This window comes from Prunus dulcis, unplaced genomic scaffold (genome assembly GCF_902201215.1).
Source record: "Prunus dulcis unplaced genomic scaffold, ALMONDv2, whole genome shotgun sequence".
Lineage (NCBI taxonomy): Eukaryota > Viridiplantae > Streptophyta > Magnoliopsida > Rosales > Rosaceae > Prunus > Prunus dulcis.
This window is the reverse complement of record NW_023010079.1, coordinates 1-17,214: the sequence shown is the minus strand read 5'-3', so window position 1 is coordinate 17,214 and position 17,214 is coordinate 1. Positions and strand designations below refer to the sequence as shown.

The window sequence follows — 17,214 nt, the reverse complement described above, 5'->3', positions numbered from 1 at the left end:
ATTTCTAAGAAAAGGAACGTGAACAGTACCTCGTGGATGTGAACTGTGGAGTTAAGCTTGGATGGCTGAGGGAGGAAGATGACTATGTCAGAGAGAGAGAGAGAGCTAGGCTAAAGAGAGAGACAGAGCCAAGAGAGTTGAGTGAGAACCAATTTCTGAAAAAGTGATATGGGTGCAATCAATTTACAATAAAAATGTATTTATAGGTGGTAGTTTTAAAAATTTTGAGGAAGGGTGGTATTTTGACAAAAAATTATAAAATTGGTGGTATTTTAAGCTATTTCCCTTTTTTTTTTATCGAACTGTTCTAATTTATCGGAGTGCAATTCGAACTTGGTTGTAAGAAAACATACACACTGTCATAACTAACTGACCTAATCTATAATTGCTAGCATTTGATGCCTCTTAACTGGATTACATTCTAGTCTACTATTCATATGGTAAGAATGGAGAAAACTTTAGGAGTGATAACCATTTCATTTTTAGTTTTTAATTTTTCAGTTTCGTAATTTACGACATTTCCTATTAAGAGAGAATATAGCATACTAAACTCACACACACTACAAGAATGCTAGAATTCAAATCCACAATCTTTCCTGAGAGAGCAATTGTTCCAAATTACTATACCAGTGAGTCTTTTACCAGTATCGTATTTCTTAACAATGCGCATATAAAAAATTATGTGAATTTGTAAGACACAAGTGAATCTAAATTTTTCTTCACAAATATAGGATTTACTGGAAAAAAAAAAAAAAAAAGAACATATTTTTCTGTACCATTGAAAGGTGTATAAGAAAAATATTTGATGAATATAGAAATAGTAAAAAATTCCAACCCAGTCTAAAAGCTAGTGTGGAAAAGCTAGTGGCGGTCAAAGATGCATATGCCAATAGTCTGATTGGCTGCGCACTAAAGGCCAATCGTGATGATAAAATAGAATTAATTATGAACTAACGAACTAATTAGAGAGTTAATATACAAAAGATTACGGTATTGATTTCGGGTGCAGTAGGCAGCCCCTGTAGGCTGTAGGTGGACGACCTAACTCAAAAAAAAAAGCATCTGGTCAAATAAACCCTCAATTGAAAACATCAAAGCTTCAATTAGTCAAATAATTAATCAAAATCCGTAGTCCAATTGTCAATCTCCATCATACACTCAGAAAATTGAATTCAGGGATTCATTTACTTTATGAAAAAATTGAAAACCCATTCAACCAAATTTCCATGCGACTGTTTGCCTGGGCCTGGTAGTGGTAAGTGGTAATTTCCCACATCCAACACACGGAAGAAGAGAAGTCAATGGCCCCTTCCCTTTGAGACTTTTCCAATCAGATTCAGAATACTTGCAAATTTGATAAGTCCTTGGAGTCTTTTAGACCTCAAACACGCACAACCCATCATTTGTTCCATAGTGAATTGCTTGAAGATCCTTGCTTTTTTCAATATGATTGGCTCAATGTCTAGCGTAACTGTTAGGATATGGATTGCCATATTGTTCTTGAGCTGTGCTTGTTATTGTTCTTATGGGGCTGTGGTTGAGGACGATGTGAAGTGCCTTCAGAGCCTTAAGCAATCTCTGAAAGACCCACTTGGAAAGCTGGTCTCTTGGGATTTCAGGAACACGTCTGTGGTTTCCATGTGCAAGTTTGTGGGAGTTACCTGCTGGAACGATCGAGAGAACCGCATATTAAACCTTGAGCTCAGAGACATGGAGCTTTCTGGTGCTATTGCGAAGGACATAGAGTACTGTTCTAGCCTTCAGAATCTGGATCTTGGAGGCAACAAGCTTTCTGGGTCGATCCCTCCTGATATTTGTACTTGGTTGCCATTTTTGGTGACCTTGGACTTTTCCAACAATGATTTCTCAGGCTCAATCCCAACTGATCTGCAACACTGTAAGTACCTGAACAATCTGATCCTTTCGGATAATAAGCTTTCTGGGACTATACCTTATGAATTTTCTAGCTTGGGTAGGCTCAAGAAGTTTTCAGTGGCCAATAACAAGTTGACTGGTACTATACCTGCTTTTTTAGACCATTTTGATAAGGCTGATTTTGCTGGGAATAGTGGGCTTTGTGGAGGGCCTCTTGGGTCAAAGTGTGGTGGGTTGAGTAAGAAGAATCTTGCTATTATAATTGCTGCTGGGGTGTTTGGTGCCGCGGCTTCTTTGTTGTTGGCTTTGGGGCTATGGTGGTGGTACCATTTGAGGTTGAGCAAGAAGAGGAAGGGAGGTTATGGGGTTGGAAGAGAAGATTGGGCGGAGAGGTTGAGGGCTCACAAGCTTACTCAAGTTTCCTTGTTTCAGAAACCCCTTGTGAAGGTTAAGTTGGCTGATTTGATGGCGGCTACGAATAATTTCAGCCCCGAAAATGTGATCATTTCATCTAGAACAGGGACTACTTATAAGGCTCTACTTCCTGATGGGTCGGCTCTGGCAATTAAGCGGCTTAGTACTTGTAAGCTTGGTGAGAAGCAATTTCGGTTGGAGATGAACCGTTTAGGACAGCTTAGGCATCCGAATTTGGTACCCCTTTTGGGGTTTTGTGTCGTGGAGGAGGAGAAGCTTCTGGTTTATAAGTACTTGTCAAGTGGGACTTTGTATTCTTTGTTGCATGGAAGTGGTTCTGGATTGGATTGGCCAGCTAGATTTAGGATTGGTTTAGGTGCTGCAAGGGGACTTGCTTGGCTTCACCACGGTTGTCAGCCTCCAATTATGCACCAGAACATATGCTCAAATGTGATCCTCCTTGACGAGGATTTTGATGCTAGGATAATGGATTTTGGGTTGGCAACGCTTACGGCTTCTGATTCTAATGAAAGCAGTTTTGTTAATGGAGACTTGGGAGAGCTTGGCTATGTAGCTCCAGAATATCCAAGTACTATGGTTGCTTCACTGAAAGGGGACGTTTATGGATTGGGAATAGTGCTTCTGGAACTGGCAACTGGGCAAAAGCCACTAGAAGTCACCACTGTTGAGGAAGGATTTAAGGGTAATGTGGTGGATTGGGTAAATCATCTAACAAATTCTGGTCGAACCAAGGATGCCATTGATAAAGCTCTCTGCGGAAAAGGGCACGATGAGGAAATTTTGCAATTTCTGAAAGTTGCTAGTAATTGTGTAGTTTCTCGGCCCAAGGACAGGTGGTCTATGTACCAGGTTTACCATTCATTGAAGAGTATGAGCAAAGACAACAGTTTCACTGAGCAAGATGATGAGTTTCCTTTGATTTTTCGCAAGCCGGATAAAGATTCAGCTTAGGTTTGAATCAAAGAGGGGAGAGGGATGGCAAATGGTTACAGACTTTCATCTTGAGGTAAGTTCTCATAGGTTCATATGTAAATGGTGTGTGATCTCCCCTATTTTTTAGTATAGCTGTATAATACGATAAACTACCAAAACAGTACGGTCCTGCATCCCAATAAATTATTTGTTTGCCCTTTGTTATATGAAACAATACTCAAATGAGGTCCAGTGATATTTACAATATGCTTCCCTGATTTTGCCCATAAAAGTTTGGTGTGAAAGATGACAAATGGAACTTTAATGTAATACAACAGTATAGCAACTCGAAGGTTCCTTGCCTTGTAGGGTCTTATCTACCCAATCTCTTTGAAATTTTGCTATTTTACTACTTTAACAGGGTATTGTTTGTTTTGTTTTTCCTTCTAATAATCAGATTCAATGCACTCTTAAAGAAATTAACCCTGTTTATGAATATGATCAATTTATGTCTTGGCTAGAAGAACCAATGAATAGCTTATAGGCCTGTACTGAATAATTGATAGAACTGAGCCTGAACTATTGCTAGGCCAGAACTGAACAAACAACCCAGACCTATGTAGAATCACATATGATATGAACCTGATCACAGTAACTTTTAATCTTGTTGTCCTGTCACGAGGATTTCAAATTATCCAAGACTTAGATTCTAAACCGATGACTTTGGTTTCTCAAAAAACCTCTGTTTTCTTCTTCTGATGATGACGACTTTGGTTTTCTCAAACATTGTCAAGGAAATTGTTTCTTTTTCTGATGAGCTTTCTGCTTATGAGACACGAAGTAACATGTCCACTATTTTGTTCCTCTATAATTTCGATCAAGAGAACTAATACTAAGATATTCACAGAAACTTTACCTCAGCTGTATCATTCCGTTTTCCCGACAATGCTAGTTTCCTCTGCATCATATACACACACATGCACAAACACAAACACAAACAGAGTCAGAGTCAGCATATAATTTGTTTGAGCCACGGAATACAGTTACCTGTTATTGACTAGTTGTGTAATCCTTACCACTAGAATCAAAGTGGGATGATACTTTTCATAAGGCCAACTTTACGTTCACGCTCAAATTGACCAGCCCAAGAAAGTTTTGTGCAGCAATGCATGCCAAGTCTAACTTGTAGGCTTAGGTCACCACTACCAGCATATTCAGCACGGCACCATTTAGATTTAAGTTTCATCACTGATAGCAGGAGATGAGATAGGCCATTATAGATATGAATAAGCCAAATACGAATTTCAAAAGTCAACACTCTCGAGGAAGGAATAGTCGATGAAAAAGATGCTACTATGTCGCGCCCGTTTGGTTGCTTGGACTGGACATGATTTAGACTGAGCCAGTCCCAGTCCAGTGCTATGCTATGGAGTTTCACCACTCTAGTCCCTAGATAAGACTTGTAAGCTACAAAAAATGTTGGACTCTTGTCCAATTTAATATGTCTAGTCCATTCCCAATATTTATAAATTCTCCAAACACCGGGACATTAGTCAAATTTAATTTTTATAGTACAATTCAGTCCGAGCCACCAAACGAGCTCAGCAATGAGTTTAATGGAGGTGATACAATGACCAGAAAAGGGATACACCTTAGTGTCTCACCTCCAACCTCCATTATGGCTCTCCTACATTGTTGTATCATTTGGGATACAAAACTTGAGGTTTACTTGTGTCTCTAGCTTGACTATTGACATAAACTCTCCCCATTTTAAGTCAATAAGACAGTGATAAGTTTAATTAGTGACACAAATTGCTGAATTAATTATTGATACCAAAACCAATCTCACAAAACCAGTGAGTTAGGTTTTGCTCAATCGCAGTTTCACCGTTCAAAGCCATGCACTCTATCTGTCACACAAAGTAATTTCGGTAAGACTAATTTTAAGGGAAAAAATCTCAACTTCCTTGATTCTTTCAATCAAAGGAGCTGCACGGGAGGGGAATCTGTCTCCCATGCCACAAAAAGGGCTGTAATTAATTTTGAATCTCAGTTACTTTGGACCGAGTCTTTCCCTCTCGAATCAATCAAAATCAAGCGAGAAAAGGAAGCAAAAGAAAAAGCAGCGAGCAAAGTGTTAGCTCCTTCGTTTTCACTTTGGATATTCATTATGCTAACTTTGAACTGAATGCGTTTCTACTTTTTCTTTTTTTCTCTCTTTTCTCTTTAGATCAAATATTTTTTTTTTACTTGGTGGGTTACGTTTAAAGTCAAGTGGGATGGACAAATATGAAATAACTATTTGGGCACATATAAAGACTCGATTTGTGTGAGAAAAATGACAGAACTTGCCAATGGAAGAAAAACCATCAGTTTCTTTTTTGATACAAATCATGTTCTACTTTGATATAATCTAAATTACGGGGAGGGGAATTTGAACTCTATCGCAGAGTGAGGAACACATCTTAGTCAACTTGACTAAACTCATGTCTGCAAAAACCATCTGTTTCTTATTAACCATAAATAAATAAATAAAAATTCCAAGGGATAAATGAAATGGCAACATTATTAGCAAACGCACCATTCAAGGATTTCCTTGAGAACAGAGCACCTTTATCGGAAGGGAATTGCTTTATCTGGGGAACATAAACAAACAACAAAAGCCACTTGAAGAAAGCCTAACAATTAGAAAGAAGAAATGAATCACACAAGTCACAACAAGACCATTCCATTCCATGTACATTGTGGGGGACGACTATAGAATAGATAGAAGCTTTCTTGGGTGCTGTTCCAATTCTCTTATAGTATCTATCTACTTGGTCTGGTTTTTTAAAAGCAAAGCAAAATCCAATCCATTAACTTGTCTCCAATCCAAAGCATTTTCAGATACAATTCAATGCAAAGTTCCCGTCTTTCTCAAGATTCTTGAACGTGTATATTTTGTTTGAGATAAGCTTTGGGTTCTTCTATCCATGCGCATGAAAAACTTTACAGTGAGGCTGCAATTCCATCATAGCACACCATGCTCATAACTTGTACATCAAATCAAACTAGTGAGCTTAAAGCCTTAAACCTACCTTCTCTCCAAAATTTTCAATAACTAATACCCCACAAATCCTAGTTCCTAAAAGCGGAGAAATTGATAAATGACTGCACAAATTGTAGAATGCAGATATATAACTTATTGTACATGCATCCAGCTCCACTTCTGATGCTTCAAAATTCTCTTCACGCCGGCTATGCTCGGGTAGGTGGTTGTCTAGTCTTCACTGCTCTCCTGAATACACACAGTAGGAGGCACTAAAAAGATGAGAGGCAAAGAAATTTGATTCTCTGTTTTTCTTTTTCTTTTTTCCACGCTGTTCTCCTTAATGGATGAAATGAATAACTTTTATATCCATGGTATGGCAAAACTAGCAGAAATATCAATCCCTTTTTCTATTCTGTGCTTACACTGTAACATAATTTGTTCAATGGGGTAGTGGATAAAAATCAATTGGGATTACATTCGACACCTAATGGGGCAAAAAGAGTGGATGAACTTTCAATAAATTAACATAAATAATTAAAACAAAAGGGAGGAGTTAGCTCTACATGTTCCCTCCGCTAACAAAAGTTGTCAAATTCTTTCTCCAAGGCCTTCAGGTGTTCCTTATAAAAATAAGAGAAAGTTTGATATATAAAGAAGCTTTTAATAAAGAGGCAGACAGTCATCAACTTCCATATAATCTCAATTTTAGGGTCTTGATGGTTTCTTTTACTGAAGCTGACTGATAATATAAAATATAACCCACCTTGGCCAAGTTTGATTCTTCATCTTCTTGTTATGTACCCACTATCCAATCAAAAATGAAAAATACTAACATACAAATAAAGAAACAGAGATGCATTTCCTTTTAACCGAAAAGGAAAGAAAACCAATGTTCCAGGAAAATGGCAGAGCCACTTGTATGTAAAAAAATTCACTATCAAGTCTCTGAAAATCTGAGAGCGAATATATGAATTCAATTTATGGAAACAATATATTCTCTTTCTGCTTACTGTGATCTGTCTTTTCCTTTGATTGGTTTTCTATCTGACAGTCTCAGTGTGCGTGTCCAAATCATATTTCAGCAACAATACTTATGCTAAAAAATATACTGGTAAATATTGATGAAGGAAAAGAAATGTACCTGTTATGAATGGGATCAGGTCCATTTGGTACTCTTCTCTTGCTCACGTAAATAAAGGAGGAGTCCCAAACAACAGCATGCTTCTCTCTTCCAATTAACTTCCAATGCTTGAACATTTTGGTGGATGAAACTGTAACAGTTGATTTTTCGGCACTGCGGTTTACTAGAATTCCAGCAAGGAAAAACCAGAAGACACCCAGAAGCAGAAGAGCTCCAAACAGAGTTCTTAAAACCTTCCTGTCACTCTCCATATCTATGTATATAATATATGTCTCTCTCTAGCTCCCTCTCTGGCTTTCCACCCAAGCCTAATGGCTGGCCATTTTAAACTGAGATAAAGAATGAATCAAAAAGACCAATGCTTGTGGGGAGAGGACAAAGATGAACTCTCAGACAAGCAAGCACAAGCAGAACAGAGAGAGAGAGAGAACAAAAAGGAGGACAGAATAGAACAAATGATTAGGTGGTCTGTGACTTGGCGGTTAGAGTTGTTGGCTCTATTTAAAGGCTCATACTGGAAGATACTGTGTTGAGATGTGTATCTGAGTGAGAGAGATAGAGAGAGAATAAAAGAGAATAAGAAAAACAGAAAAGTTCGTTATTCTAGCTCTTTTGTGTGTTGAATGGGTCCATTTGAGCCCTCTTTCTCTGCTTTGGTTTGTGCATTTTCATGCAGCTAATACGGGACCTCACTATCCCCCTAACCCTTACGTACTTCAAAGTTTCTAAAAGACATAGAGCCTGGAGCTACCCTATTATGTAACAATGAGGACTGAGGAACCACCCATTTCTAGTTTGCTGGCTCCAGAGTACAAGTTAACAACTAACGCCCTGATTTCTTAACTAAACTAAGTTTAATCAATCACATTATCAACGACCTCACCCAAACAACAGCACCCAAATGATATTAACAATACTAATAAACAAAAAGGTGTCAGGCTAAAACTTTGGCCAGAGTCAGGAGATTTCTTGCTTGGTAAGGATTGTGCTATAAGCCTGTCTCTAATAAAGTAATAATTAAAGTTAAAAAGAAGGGTCTGATGCAACTTTTCATTCAAACATACCAATAGAATAGGCTCATTACCTGCCTAGGCAAATTGTCCCAATATGCCCTCAAAATTAGGTGAAATTTCCAAACAGGACTGAAAAGTCCCACCAAAGGGGCCAAAAAGAAAAGAAGGTGAATGCTTTAGAACTATCAATAGAACCAGCAAGTAACTATTTTGATGCAATCAATTCATTACTGGACCAGAAGGTTTTTCTGTCCTCTGAATATATGATAGATCATTTATCACAAAAGCATGCCCTATCTACTCTTCAGGAAAAGATTATCTCATCACGGTTTTGAACTAGTTTCATTCATACGCAATGGATGTGCAAAACTTGAAAGGTTCTATAATTAATGTACTAAATTCAGTAACGCAGAACACAGATACAAACTGGAGAGGCAAACAAACAAGATAAAGTACATTATTAGCAACTGCCTAGGCCAGAAAAATAATGTAAGGAATCTTTCTGAAATCTATTATCTTATTCATCATAACACAAGAAGGGTATCATAGGGAGTTTCCCATAAAACCAGACTCATAAATGTCAGCAACACCCCTAGCATTAGAAGAATACACTCTGAGACTCTGAGAGTGACAGTTAAAGGAGATGCCACTACAATCTAAGTGGATCGACCACGCCACAAATCCTAAAACATAATACTTACTAAATGTCCAAAATAATCCAGGAATCAGAAACATAGAAACCTGAAAAGGTGTTGCAAAAACCTGAAAACTATCATGCCACATATGATTATACATATATTCATAGTCACCATTTACAGAAACTGATGTGTATTAAAGCTTACCCGGCCGACAGACAGAAATATAAAAAAAGAAATGCTACCAGAAATGTTTCCTATCTAACGGTATTTTAAAATCAGCTTTAACTACTTTAATTTCAAAATTCTCCTTGCTACTTTCAAGGCTAGACATAATTAATTACATTAACATATCCTTAATCTTTAATCCATGACTCCCTTGAAAGAACTATTGTTCAATCCAATGATAAATGTAGGGTAAATCCTTCAATAATAGGAGAGATGAGGTCCACCAAAAGGTCCCAACTCTTTCTTCACAAATAAGCACATGTGGAGACTAGAGTCTATCAATTGACTGGGGTCCGTCAATAACAGTTTACCTAGGGATCCCAACTTCCACAAGAGGGAGGGGAGAAGCCAAAGGGGCAAACATTAGCTATGAAAGCTCTTACCTAAGCAAAATGCAGATATCACCTAATATGAACCAACAATGGAGATGCAATTCAAAATCATTTACAAATAAGTTGGACAATACTCGGATGTTGTAAGATGCCCACTCAATCATAACTGGCCTTTCGATAACAAAGATTGGAGAATAAGCATCACTGCCAAGAACTTGAAAGATATAATCACAAACCTGAAAGAATTCAATTCTCTTGCTAGAAAGTAATACTAACATGAATTTGAGACAATGCTTTAGATGCCACAGATTTGTCTACCCAATTGTAATAAATACATAGTTATCCAATCAGAAAATGCTAAAGCTTCTTTGTGATGCACCATATGAGTGTCAGTGTGCTAATCAAAACTACAAAAAATGAGATTCATTAGTCACAAGTAATCCAAACATCAGGCCCTCATCCCACAGTGAAGGCTTGAACAAAGATCAAAGTTAAGATTTCAGTCTAAAAAGAGAGTACCCTGCCTAAGTTTATGTCTTCATAAAACGCCTGACTAATTCCTACTAGTCTTTCCCACTCCCTATGCAACTTCTTTGTGCTTTCAGGAAAACCCATCTACAAAACTCAAAGTATTGATCAAGGAGGTCCACCATTGAATCAAAATTCACCTCTCTTTATGAAATTTGTACTTTTGGATACTGTCACCTCTATTAGGTGAACCTATATTGTGCTTTCAAGGGCCCAGTGTTGATTCTGTGCTCCAAAAACCAACAGATTCAGGTCAAAAGTATCTTCTTTCACCTTAGATCTTATCAGCATAAATGATCAATTAGTGGGGTCAATCAGTTTGATGCTAAAGGCTATGTGCTCTTCTATTCTATGACCTCCATTCCCGACCTTGAATGAAGACCACACACCATAATGAATCAAATAAAGTTCAGAACTAAAGCATTGGTAGATCAAGAGACATACTCTGTGTACCGTGCGTATCTTGCATTGACAGGAAAAACATTTACAAAGAGTAGAGGTACAAATATGAGAAATTTAGGTGGTAAAAGAATTTCAGCAATTCAGATATTGGGAGAAGATAAACATTTAGGAATTCGACCAATTAACTCTACCTACAAAGTTACTTTTCCAATAAAAAAAATATATACAAAAAATTAGTTTCAGATTCCTTACATATTTTTGACAAAACTCAACTCTAACATAAAAAAGTTTAACTCATCTTCTAACAATTGTTGATCAGTCAGGAGATCAAATTTACCAGTGAAGTCTTTGACCTGTAATATATAAATCCAAAACTCAGAGAGATGTAACAACATGGATATAAGCATAAAACTATATATATATATATATATATTTTTTTTTTCTTCCCTTTTTGATAAGAGAGATGTAACAAACACAATTGAATATACACTGCCCATGAAATGGCAATTTACCGTGCAAGCCCATTAGAGCTGATGCAGCATCAAAGTTGTTAAGGTAAATATTTCATTGTGTCTCAACATAGCAGAAGAGAATGCACAAGTGCATCCTCCAAGAAACCATCATAATTTCGGATTCAGTTTCCCCTCCCATATGTTGGCTTCTGTCAAACTTCTACTGCTACTCCCCGAAGTAACTTTTCTTTCTTCTTCTTCTTCTCAGCCCACTTGGGTCCATAAATAACCAAGTGTGTCCTACCAAACCGACGATCCGTTATCTGCAGTACCATATTAGATTATTAGCACTTAGAAACCCGTAAACCACACAGCTTCCACAATACTCAAACATACATAACAATACTATCTGGTATTAAACACTAACAACTCTATTCATGGTGGATAAATAGCATGTAATACAATTTCATCAAGATGAAAAAAGAAAATTTATAGAGGGAGGTCTTTCTTTCTATGGCTGCATGGAAGCATAATTGAAGAAGATAATCAACGGATATGGATGAAGCCACTTTGGTAGTATTATTTATCATTTTCTTAATGTACTTCTACCTTGCTAGCACCTTCAAATTTAACCCATCCCAAACATTTTATAGTTATGTGGTCAGTATACTTATCTATTAACTTTAACTTCAAAATGCTTTATTCATAGACAAATTGCTGATAGTTTGCATTACCTTCACAAGGCATCCACATGAATCCAGCATGTCAGTCCTTAGTGGGTACTCAACTACCTAGACCATGAAAATTGGAAGATTAATGAAGAACTAGCAAAAACATAAGCACATAGCAGAATGTTTTTTTAAAAAAACGACTTACTATAAAGGTATCTTCTCCAACTAAGGCTGAATTTGATATTTGATCCATGAGTACAGCGTAGTCAACTTCCATATACGGAGGGGTAACACTAATGTAATCAAATGGTTCTTTACCTGCAGAAAATTGAATTTTATTTTAAAATGACTGGATACGAAGAAAAAAAAAAATCAAACATGGTTACTTATGTTCCAAGAAATATGACAAATCTAAAATCATAAGACAAGTTTTGCATTATGGATTATAGTATCTTCTACTCTGTACATGATCCTTTGTCTAAAATTGAGGGAGAGAGAACAGCAGCAGCACATACCTGCAAGTTGCTTTGCACGTTCTATGAACTTTTCAACACGAACAGTATGTATGACTGAAACATCAAGAAACCCAGTCCATTCCAAGTTTGGACGTAAAACATCTGAAACGACCCATGGATCCATCTCAACAAAATGTACCTGGAAATTTGTAATTGTAAAAGGTAGAAATTTCATAAGGATGAAAGTTCCCTGACCCTAAGATTGAATATGACAGAAACAAAAAGAAAAAGAAATACATTGAAAATCATGTTGGAAATACCAGGTTCAAATCCCAACTGCACCTAAAGTCAGAAAACTACCTCAGACTGTTATTTGTTCAGTGATGATTCAAGACCCCACCGAAGAGGGTACATAACTATACTATGCTGAAAATATAACAGTTTACAGTAGCAAGAGATATGATAGAAATTTTGAATGGTACCTCAGAACATCCTCGACTAATAGCTTCAATTCCAACAGATCCAGTACCACTGTACAAGTCTAACCAACGGCCAGGCCTTAAGGATGCAGGACAGCCACCGGCAGCCTAAGATTTGTAGCACAAATATTAGTTCACAAGCACAGAACTTTGGGTATTGACAAGTAAACTTCCCAAATCTGATTAAAAGCAAATACCAAACAACAGAAACTCTGTTTTATAATACGATAATCTTCAATTGTTTGCCGAGGAATGTGAATAGTGGATGGCCTCTAGGCTCTCTACAGACGCAAACTAATAATTACCTGAAGGATATCAAAGGCTGCACCTTTGACGACCTCCATCATTGGGCGTACATCCATGCCCTTTGGAGAGAGCAACTTCATTCTTCGAGCCTTTCCTCCAAGCACCTACAGTAGCAGCAATTCAGATTCATGAAATCTTAATATAATTGGTACAAATGGTCTCCCTTGTGAAACATTTACTACACCCACCCACCCTTTAGCTAATCAACAAGTAGAAACTAAATGTGTTCTTTAACTTGCAATAACAAATGATAAAAGACACAAGTTGGAAAAATGTGCACACCGTAAGCAACTTATGGGTAGTTCGCGGGGGTTTAGGCTCCTTTGGTGCGATTTGCTTGTCTTTTCCTGCCTCTTTTAGCTCCTTCTTCCTCTTGCTCTAACATTCCAATTTCCATATAAGTAAAAAAATATGACCAAAATAATCAACAGATTAATGGACGAGCAAGAAAGAGAGAGAGGAACCTTCGGAGACGGCTCAGATAAGGCCTCGTCGGGGTTGAAACCATACTGCTCCATCAACACTCGCTTAGCCTCACTCCACGATTCCTTACTCGACTCTGCAACCATTAAAACAGAGCACAAGCTTCAATTTTTTTCCCTGATAACGAAATTTGAATCCAAATAAACTGTTTGGAAAAAAAAAAAGAACGATAAGGTTACTCGAAGAGAGGACGATGACAGGGGATGGCCGTCGATTGTTGCGTTGTATGGAGCAGAAATTGAAGCGAGGAAGACCGGTAGAAGACGAGCCAAGGTCCGCAGATATTATATTCACTCCGAATGGAGAGATAATTGGAGATGAAGAAACCGCCATTTCCACTCGCCTGAGCTCCAGAGAATGGAGCTTCTTTCTCACTTATCTCTGAAAAATATGAACGTATCTCTAACATGGGCCGAGGACGATCCAAACGGCCCAAAAGGCCCATTTATAGATGGGCTCCGTTAGAGTGATTAGGGGCCCATTTACAGGCCCAACAAATAGTACCTTCCTCGAAGTGGGTGCTTTGATAACAGACACACGTGCAAGATCATCCAATCGAACCATCCAATAAGGATCTCGGAAAGCTAGGCATACACAAACGCGACACGAATACAGATGAAGTTCGACAGGAAAAAAAGGTCACTGTACAACAACAAAATACATGCACGCACGGAGTCTGTCATAGTACCACGTGGCGGGCGCTGAACCGTTGTTGATATGATGCGTGGAAAGAGCGCGTCACAACGTCCGCCACCAACTGTCTGACTGTTTTTAATAAATAAACGAAAAATCTAATTGGAGTTAATAATTACTGCGTCGTGATCAAGATTGACTTTTCAACAGCGGGCAACGACTACAATTTTGCCCAGTTCCGAAGCCGAGAGAGAGAGTTATATCCCACTGTGTCTAATTAATTGTTTAATTGCTTAATCGATCGATCACAGACTGAAAGAGGAGAAGAAGAAGCAGCAGCAGCAGCAGAAGTTGCCAATCCGATAGAAAGAGAAAAATGGGAGCTTGTGTTTCGAGGCCGAAGGCCTGCACTTTTGGGTTTCCAAAGAAGAAGAAGAACGGCCGCCAAAGAAGAATTATTCGCAGGCGCGTTTCGTCTTCCGATCGCTCGCACCCTAAGTCTGTTCTTACACTCCAAGGTCTTTATAATTGATTCTCTTACTGTTTGTTTGGTCCATTTTTTAATTTGTTTTTTTATTTCAATTTCATTTAATTCGCTGAGAACTGACCAACAGGAAGTATGGATGCGGCGTGGTTTGATGCAAACTCGGCGATTGAGTCCGAGCGAGATGACGAGTTTTATAGTGTTCATGATGGTATTTTTTTTTCCTCTCACTTTTCAGTATTTTTACAAATTTTTAGACTTTTTAAACATATGGAATGGAATGATGGAGTTAAGAAGTGGGTTGCTTTGATTTGCAGATGTGGTGTCTCTAAATGGGTCAGAAAGTGCATCCACTTTGAGCATTTCATCGCCGAAAGGTCACAATTTTTCTCGCCAGAGAACAAGGGAACCGCAACCACCATTGCATTCGACCTCTGCTGTGTCTGCAGATGAAGTTGTGGATGAGAGTGTTGGAGTGGACAAAATGCAAGCGTTGGAGCATTGTGGGATTCTTCAAAATGCTTGCTTGCCTTGTCTGGCTAGCCCCTCAGGTGACAAGAGAATAAACCCAGCCACACCAAGTTTGAGGAGGAAAGTTCTTTCCTTTAAATGGAGGGAAGGGCATTCTGCTGCAGCTACAGCAGCTGATCCTACACCCACATTATGTGAGTGTTGCCCATAGACTCTGTTACCCTTTTCTTATTATTATGAATTTATGATACAACTTCTTAACGTGGACTGGCAGCTGACTTCACCTTCTGTTTTTGTGTTAGTATCACCAAAGGCATTTGTGAAAAGACCAATTGCAGGTTCTACAATTCCATACTGCCCCATTGAGAAGAGTATGCCAGATTGTTGGTCACCTCTTGAGCCAAACACATTTAAAGTCAGGGGAAAAAATTATCTTAGGTGAGAGCGTAGTATTTTGATGAGGTTTATTATTATTGTTATTTTCTGAATAATCCCGCTGATTTATTGTTGCGTCAACTCTTCATTTGCTTGACAGGGATAAAAAGAAAGAGCCTGCTCCAAATTGCGCTGCATTTTATCCTTTTGCCGCTGATATTTTCTTATCTCAGAGGAAGATTGATCATATTGCTCGTTTCGTGGATCTTCCTGCTGTGAATTCAGCTGAAGATGTCCCTTCTATTCTTGTTGTAAATGTTCAGGTGCCTCTCCTTTAAAAATTTCTTTTACTGGACTTTGTACCTCTTATTTTGTTTCATTATATTTTTTTTGACTGGAAGTTGAAATGTGCTGCGAATCTCTTATGGTTATTTTTGTATTCTGATCACATTCTATCAGCATGTTCTTTGCGCCAGCATTTAAAATTCATAATCATAATGTTCCATGCTAAAATTGTTGATAAGTTCATAATCTGTCCTCTAGGCCAGGGAATAGTTTTTCTTCTAATGCTAAACATTGCTATATAATTTTTCTCATATTCTATGTGTATTCTTCTATGCTGCAGATACCACTTTATCCAGCCAATTTTTTTCAAGGCGAAAGTGATGGAGAAGGAATGAATTTAGTTATGTACTATAAGATTTCTGAAAGTTTTTCAAAAGAGCTTCCGCCTCATTTTCGAGAAAGTATCAGTGTAAGTTGCCTGAAGTCCTCCTACCTGTGGCCAAATCCTGATTTTCAACATGTATAAAAATCTGATGTTTTTTTGCCTGGAAAACATACTTCATTGTAGACTCACGACTCAATTGTTGTGTTGATTTAGTACAACCAGTTGATTAAATATATTGCGTGCTTGTTTTGTTCCTTGACAGAGATTAATCAATGATGAAGTGGAGAGAGTGAGAGGATTCCCTGTTGATACAATTGCACCCTTCAGGGAAAGATTGAAAATCTTAGGCCGAGTGGCAAATTTGGAGGATCTTCATTTAAGTACAGCTGAGAAGAAGCTAATGAATGCTTACAATGAAAAACCTGTTCTTTCACGTCCTCAACATGAATTTTACTTGGTAAGTTTTGGTTTATATTTTTCTACATGCCTTTTAGTAAAAATGTAATAATCGCAGGTTACACCATATAGCTTTAGTTAGTTACTCTTTCTTTTCCCCATCATACTCTTACAGGGAGAAAACTACTTCGAGATTGATTTGGATATGCACAGATTCAGCTACATCTCTAGAAAAGGCATTGAAGCATTTCACGAAAGAATGAAGCTATGCATATTGGATTTTGGTCTCACAATTCAGGTAAACAATGTATCACATGATTCTGAGCTTGGCTTTTTTACCTCCTACTTATATCCATACCTGATCTGGGCTATGCATCGTATTTAAACAGGGGAACAAGGCAGAAGACTTGCCAGAGCATTTATTATGCTGTGTACGGTGGAATAAAGTCGACTACAATAATAAATCATCATCTGGGGTTGAGTCAAAAGTCTCTGTAATCCCAACAAGAGCTTAAATACTGAAGGATCTTAAAACAATGAAGAACAGATAAACAAGTTAACTTCAACTATGAAGAACTCATAAACAAGTTAACTTCAACCAAACCACGGGTTTCTTGGACGCTAAAATTCGTCTTCTGAAGTCTCAAATTGTGACGTTTGAGCATCTTTGAGTTATTTGTATATATCCTCTTAAATGTAAAGTTTTGGCAGGAAGAGTAAAATAAAGAGAATAAATTTTTTATTTGTACTCCCATTTGATTTATGCTTGTGCTCTCTACAAAGGTTGCAACCGCTGATTAATCAGCT

The 17,214-nt window shown here is 37.8% G+C and overlaps 3 protein-coding genes across 3 annotated transcripts; 2 read left to right on the top strand and 1 right to left on the bottom strand.

Annotated features, from left to right (window-relative positions):
- The first annotated feature begins 947 nt into the window (after positions 1-947).
- On the top strand, positions 948-3,578 carry LOC117612810 (inactive LRR receptor-like serine/threonine-protein kinase BIR2). Its single transcript, XM_034341453.1, has one exon. The coding sequence runs from the start codon at positions 1,447-1,449 to the stop codon at positions 3,259-3,261; it is 1,815 nt and encodes a 604-aa protein (XP_034197344.1). The 5' UTR covers positions 948-1,446; the 3' UTR covers positions 3,262-3,578.
- Positions 3,579-10,576: 6,998 nt separating this feature from the next.
- On the bottom strand, positions 10,577-13,740 carry LOC117612814 (putative rRNA methyltransferase YlbH). The gene is made up of 10 exons (XM_034341455.1): positions 13,558-13,740; positions 13,360-13,454; positions 13,178-13,273; positions 12,895-12,999; positions 12,593-12,697; positions 12,171-12,309; positions 11,861-11,973; positions 11,719-11,775; positions 11,045-11,307; positions 10,577-10,885 (listed from the first exon to the last, which is right to left on the bottom strand). The coding sequence occupies exons 1-9, from the start codon at positions 13,709-13,711 to the stop codon at positions 11,197-11,199; spliced, it is 975 nt and encodes a 324-aa protein (XP_034197346.1). The 5' UTR covers positions 13,712-13,740; the 3' UTR covers positions 10,577-10,885; positions 11,045-11,196.
- Positions 13,741-14,202: 462 nt separating this feature from the next.
- On the top strand, positions 14,203-17,155 carry LOC117612808. Its single transcript, XM_034341451.1, has 9 exons — positions 14,203-14,529; positions 14,626-14,706; positions 14,813-15,160; positions 15,269-15,404; positions 15,502-15,664; positions 15,967-16,095; positions 16,274-16,468; positions 16,583-16,705; positions 16,797-17,155. Exons 1-9 carry the CDS (start codon positions 14,388-14,390, stop codon positions 16,920-16,922), a joined length of 1,443 nt encoding a protein of 480 aa, XP_034197342.1. The 5' UTR covers positions 14,203-14,387; the 3' UTR covers positions 16,923-17,155.
- The last annotated feature ends 59 nt before the right edge of the window (positions 17,156-17,214 follow it).

What these genes read in the sequence shown, in the direction of transcription:
- LOC117612810 (XM_034341453.1), top strand. Translation starts at nt 1,447, where the DNA reads ATGATTGGCTCAATGTCTAGCGTAACTGTTAGGATATGGATTGCCATA.
- LOC117612814 (XM_034341455.1), bottom strand. Translation starts at nt 13,711, where the DNA reads ATGGCGGTTTCTTCATCTCCAATTATCTCTCCATTCGGAGTGAATATA. An exon ending in TGTCATCGTCCTCTCTTCGA is followed by an intron (nt 13,455 to 13,557) that starts GTAACCTTATCG and finishes TAATGGTTGCAG; the next exon opens with AGTCGAGTAAGGAATCGTGG. An exon ending in CTACCCATAAGTTGCTTACG is followed by an intron (nt 13,000 to 13,177) that starts GTGTGCACATTT and finishes CTGCTACTGTAG; the next exon opens with GTGCTTGGAGGAAAGGCTCG.
- LOC117612808 (XM_034341451.1), top strand. Translation starts at nt 14,388, where the DNA reads ATGGGAGCTTGTGTTTCGAGGCCGAAGGCCTGCACTTTTGGGTTTCCA. An exon ending in TGATCCTACACCCACATTAT is followed by an intron (nt 15,161 to 15,268) that starts GTGAGTGTTGCC and finishes TTTTTGTGTTAG; the next exon opens with TATCACCAAAGGCATTTGTG. An exon ending in TTCTTGTTGTAAATGTTCAG is followed by an intron (nt 15,665 to 15,966) that starts GTGCCTCTCCTT and finishes TCTATGCTGCAG; the next exon opens with ATACCACTTTATCCAGCCAA.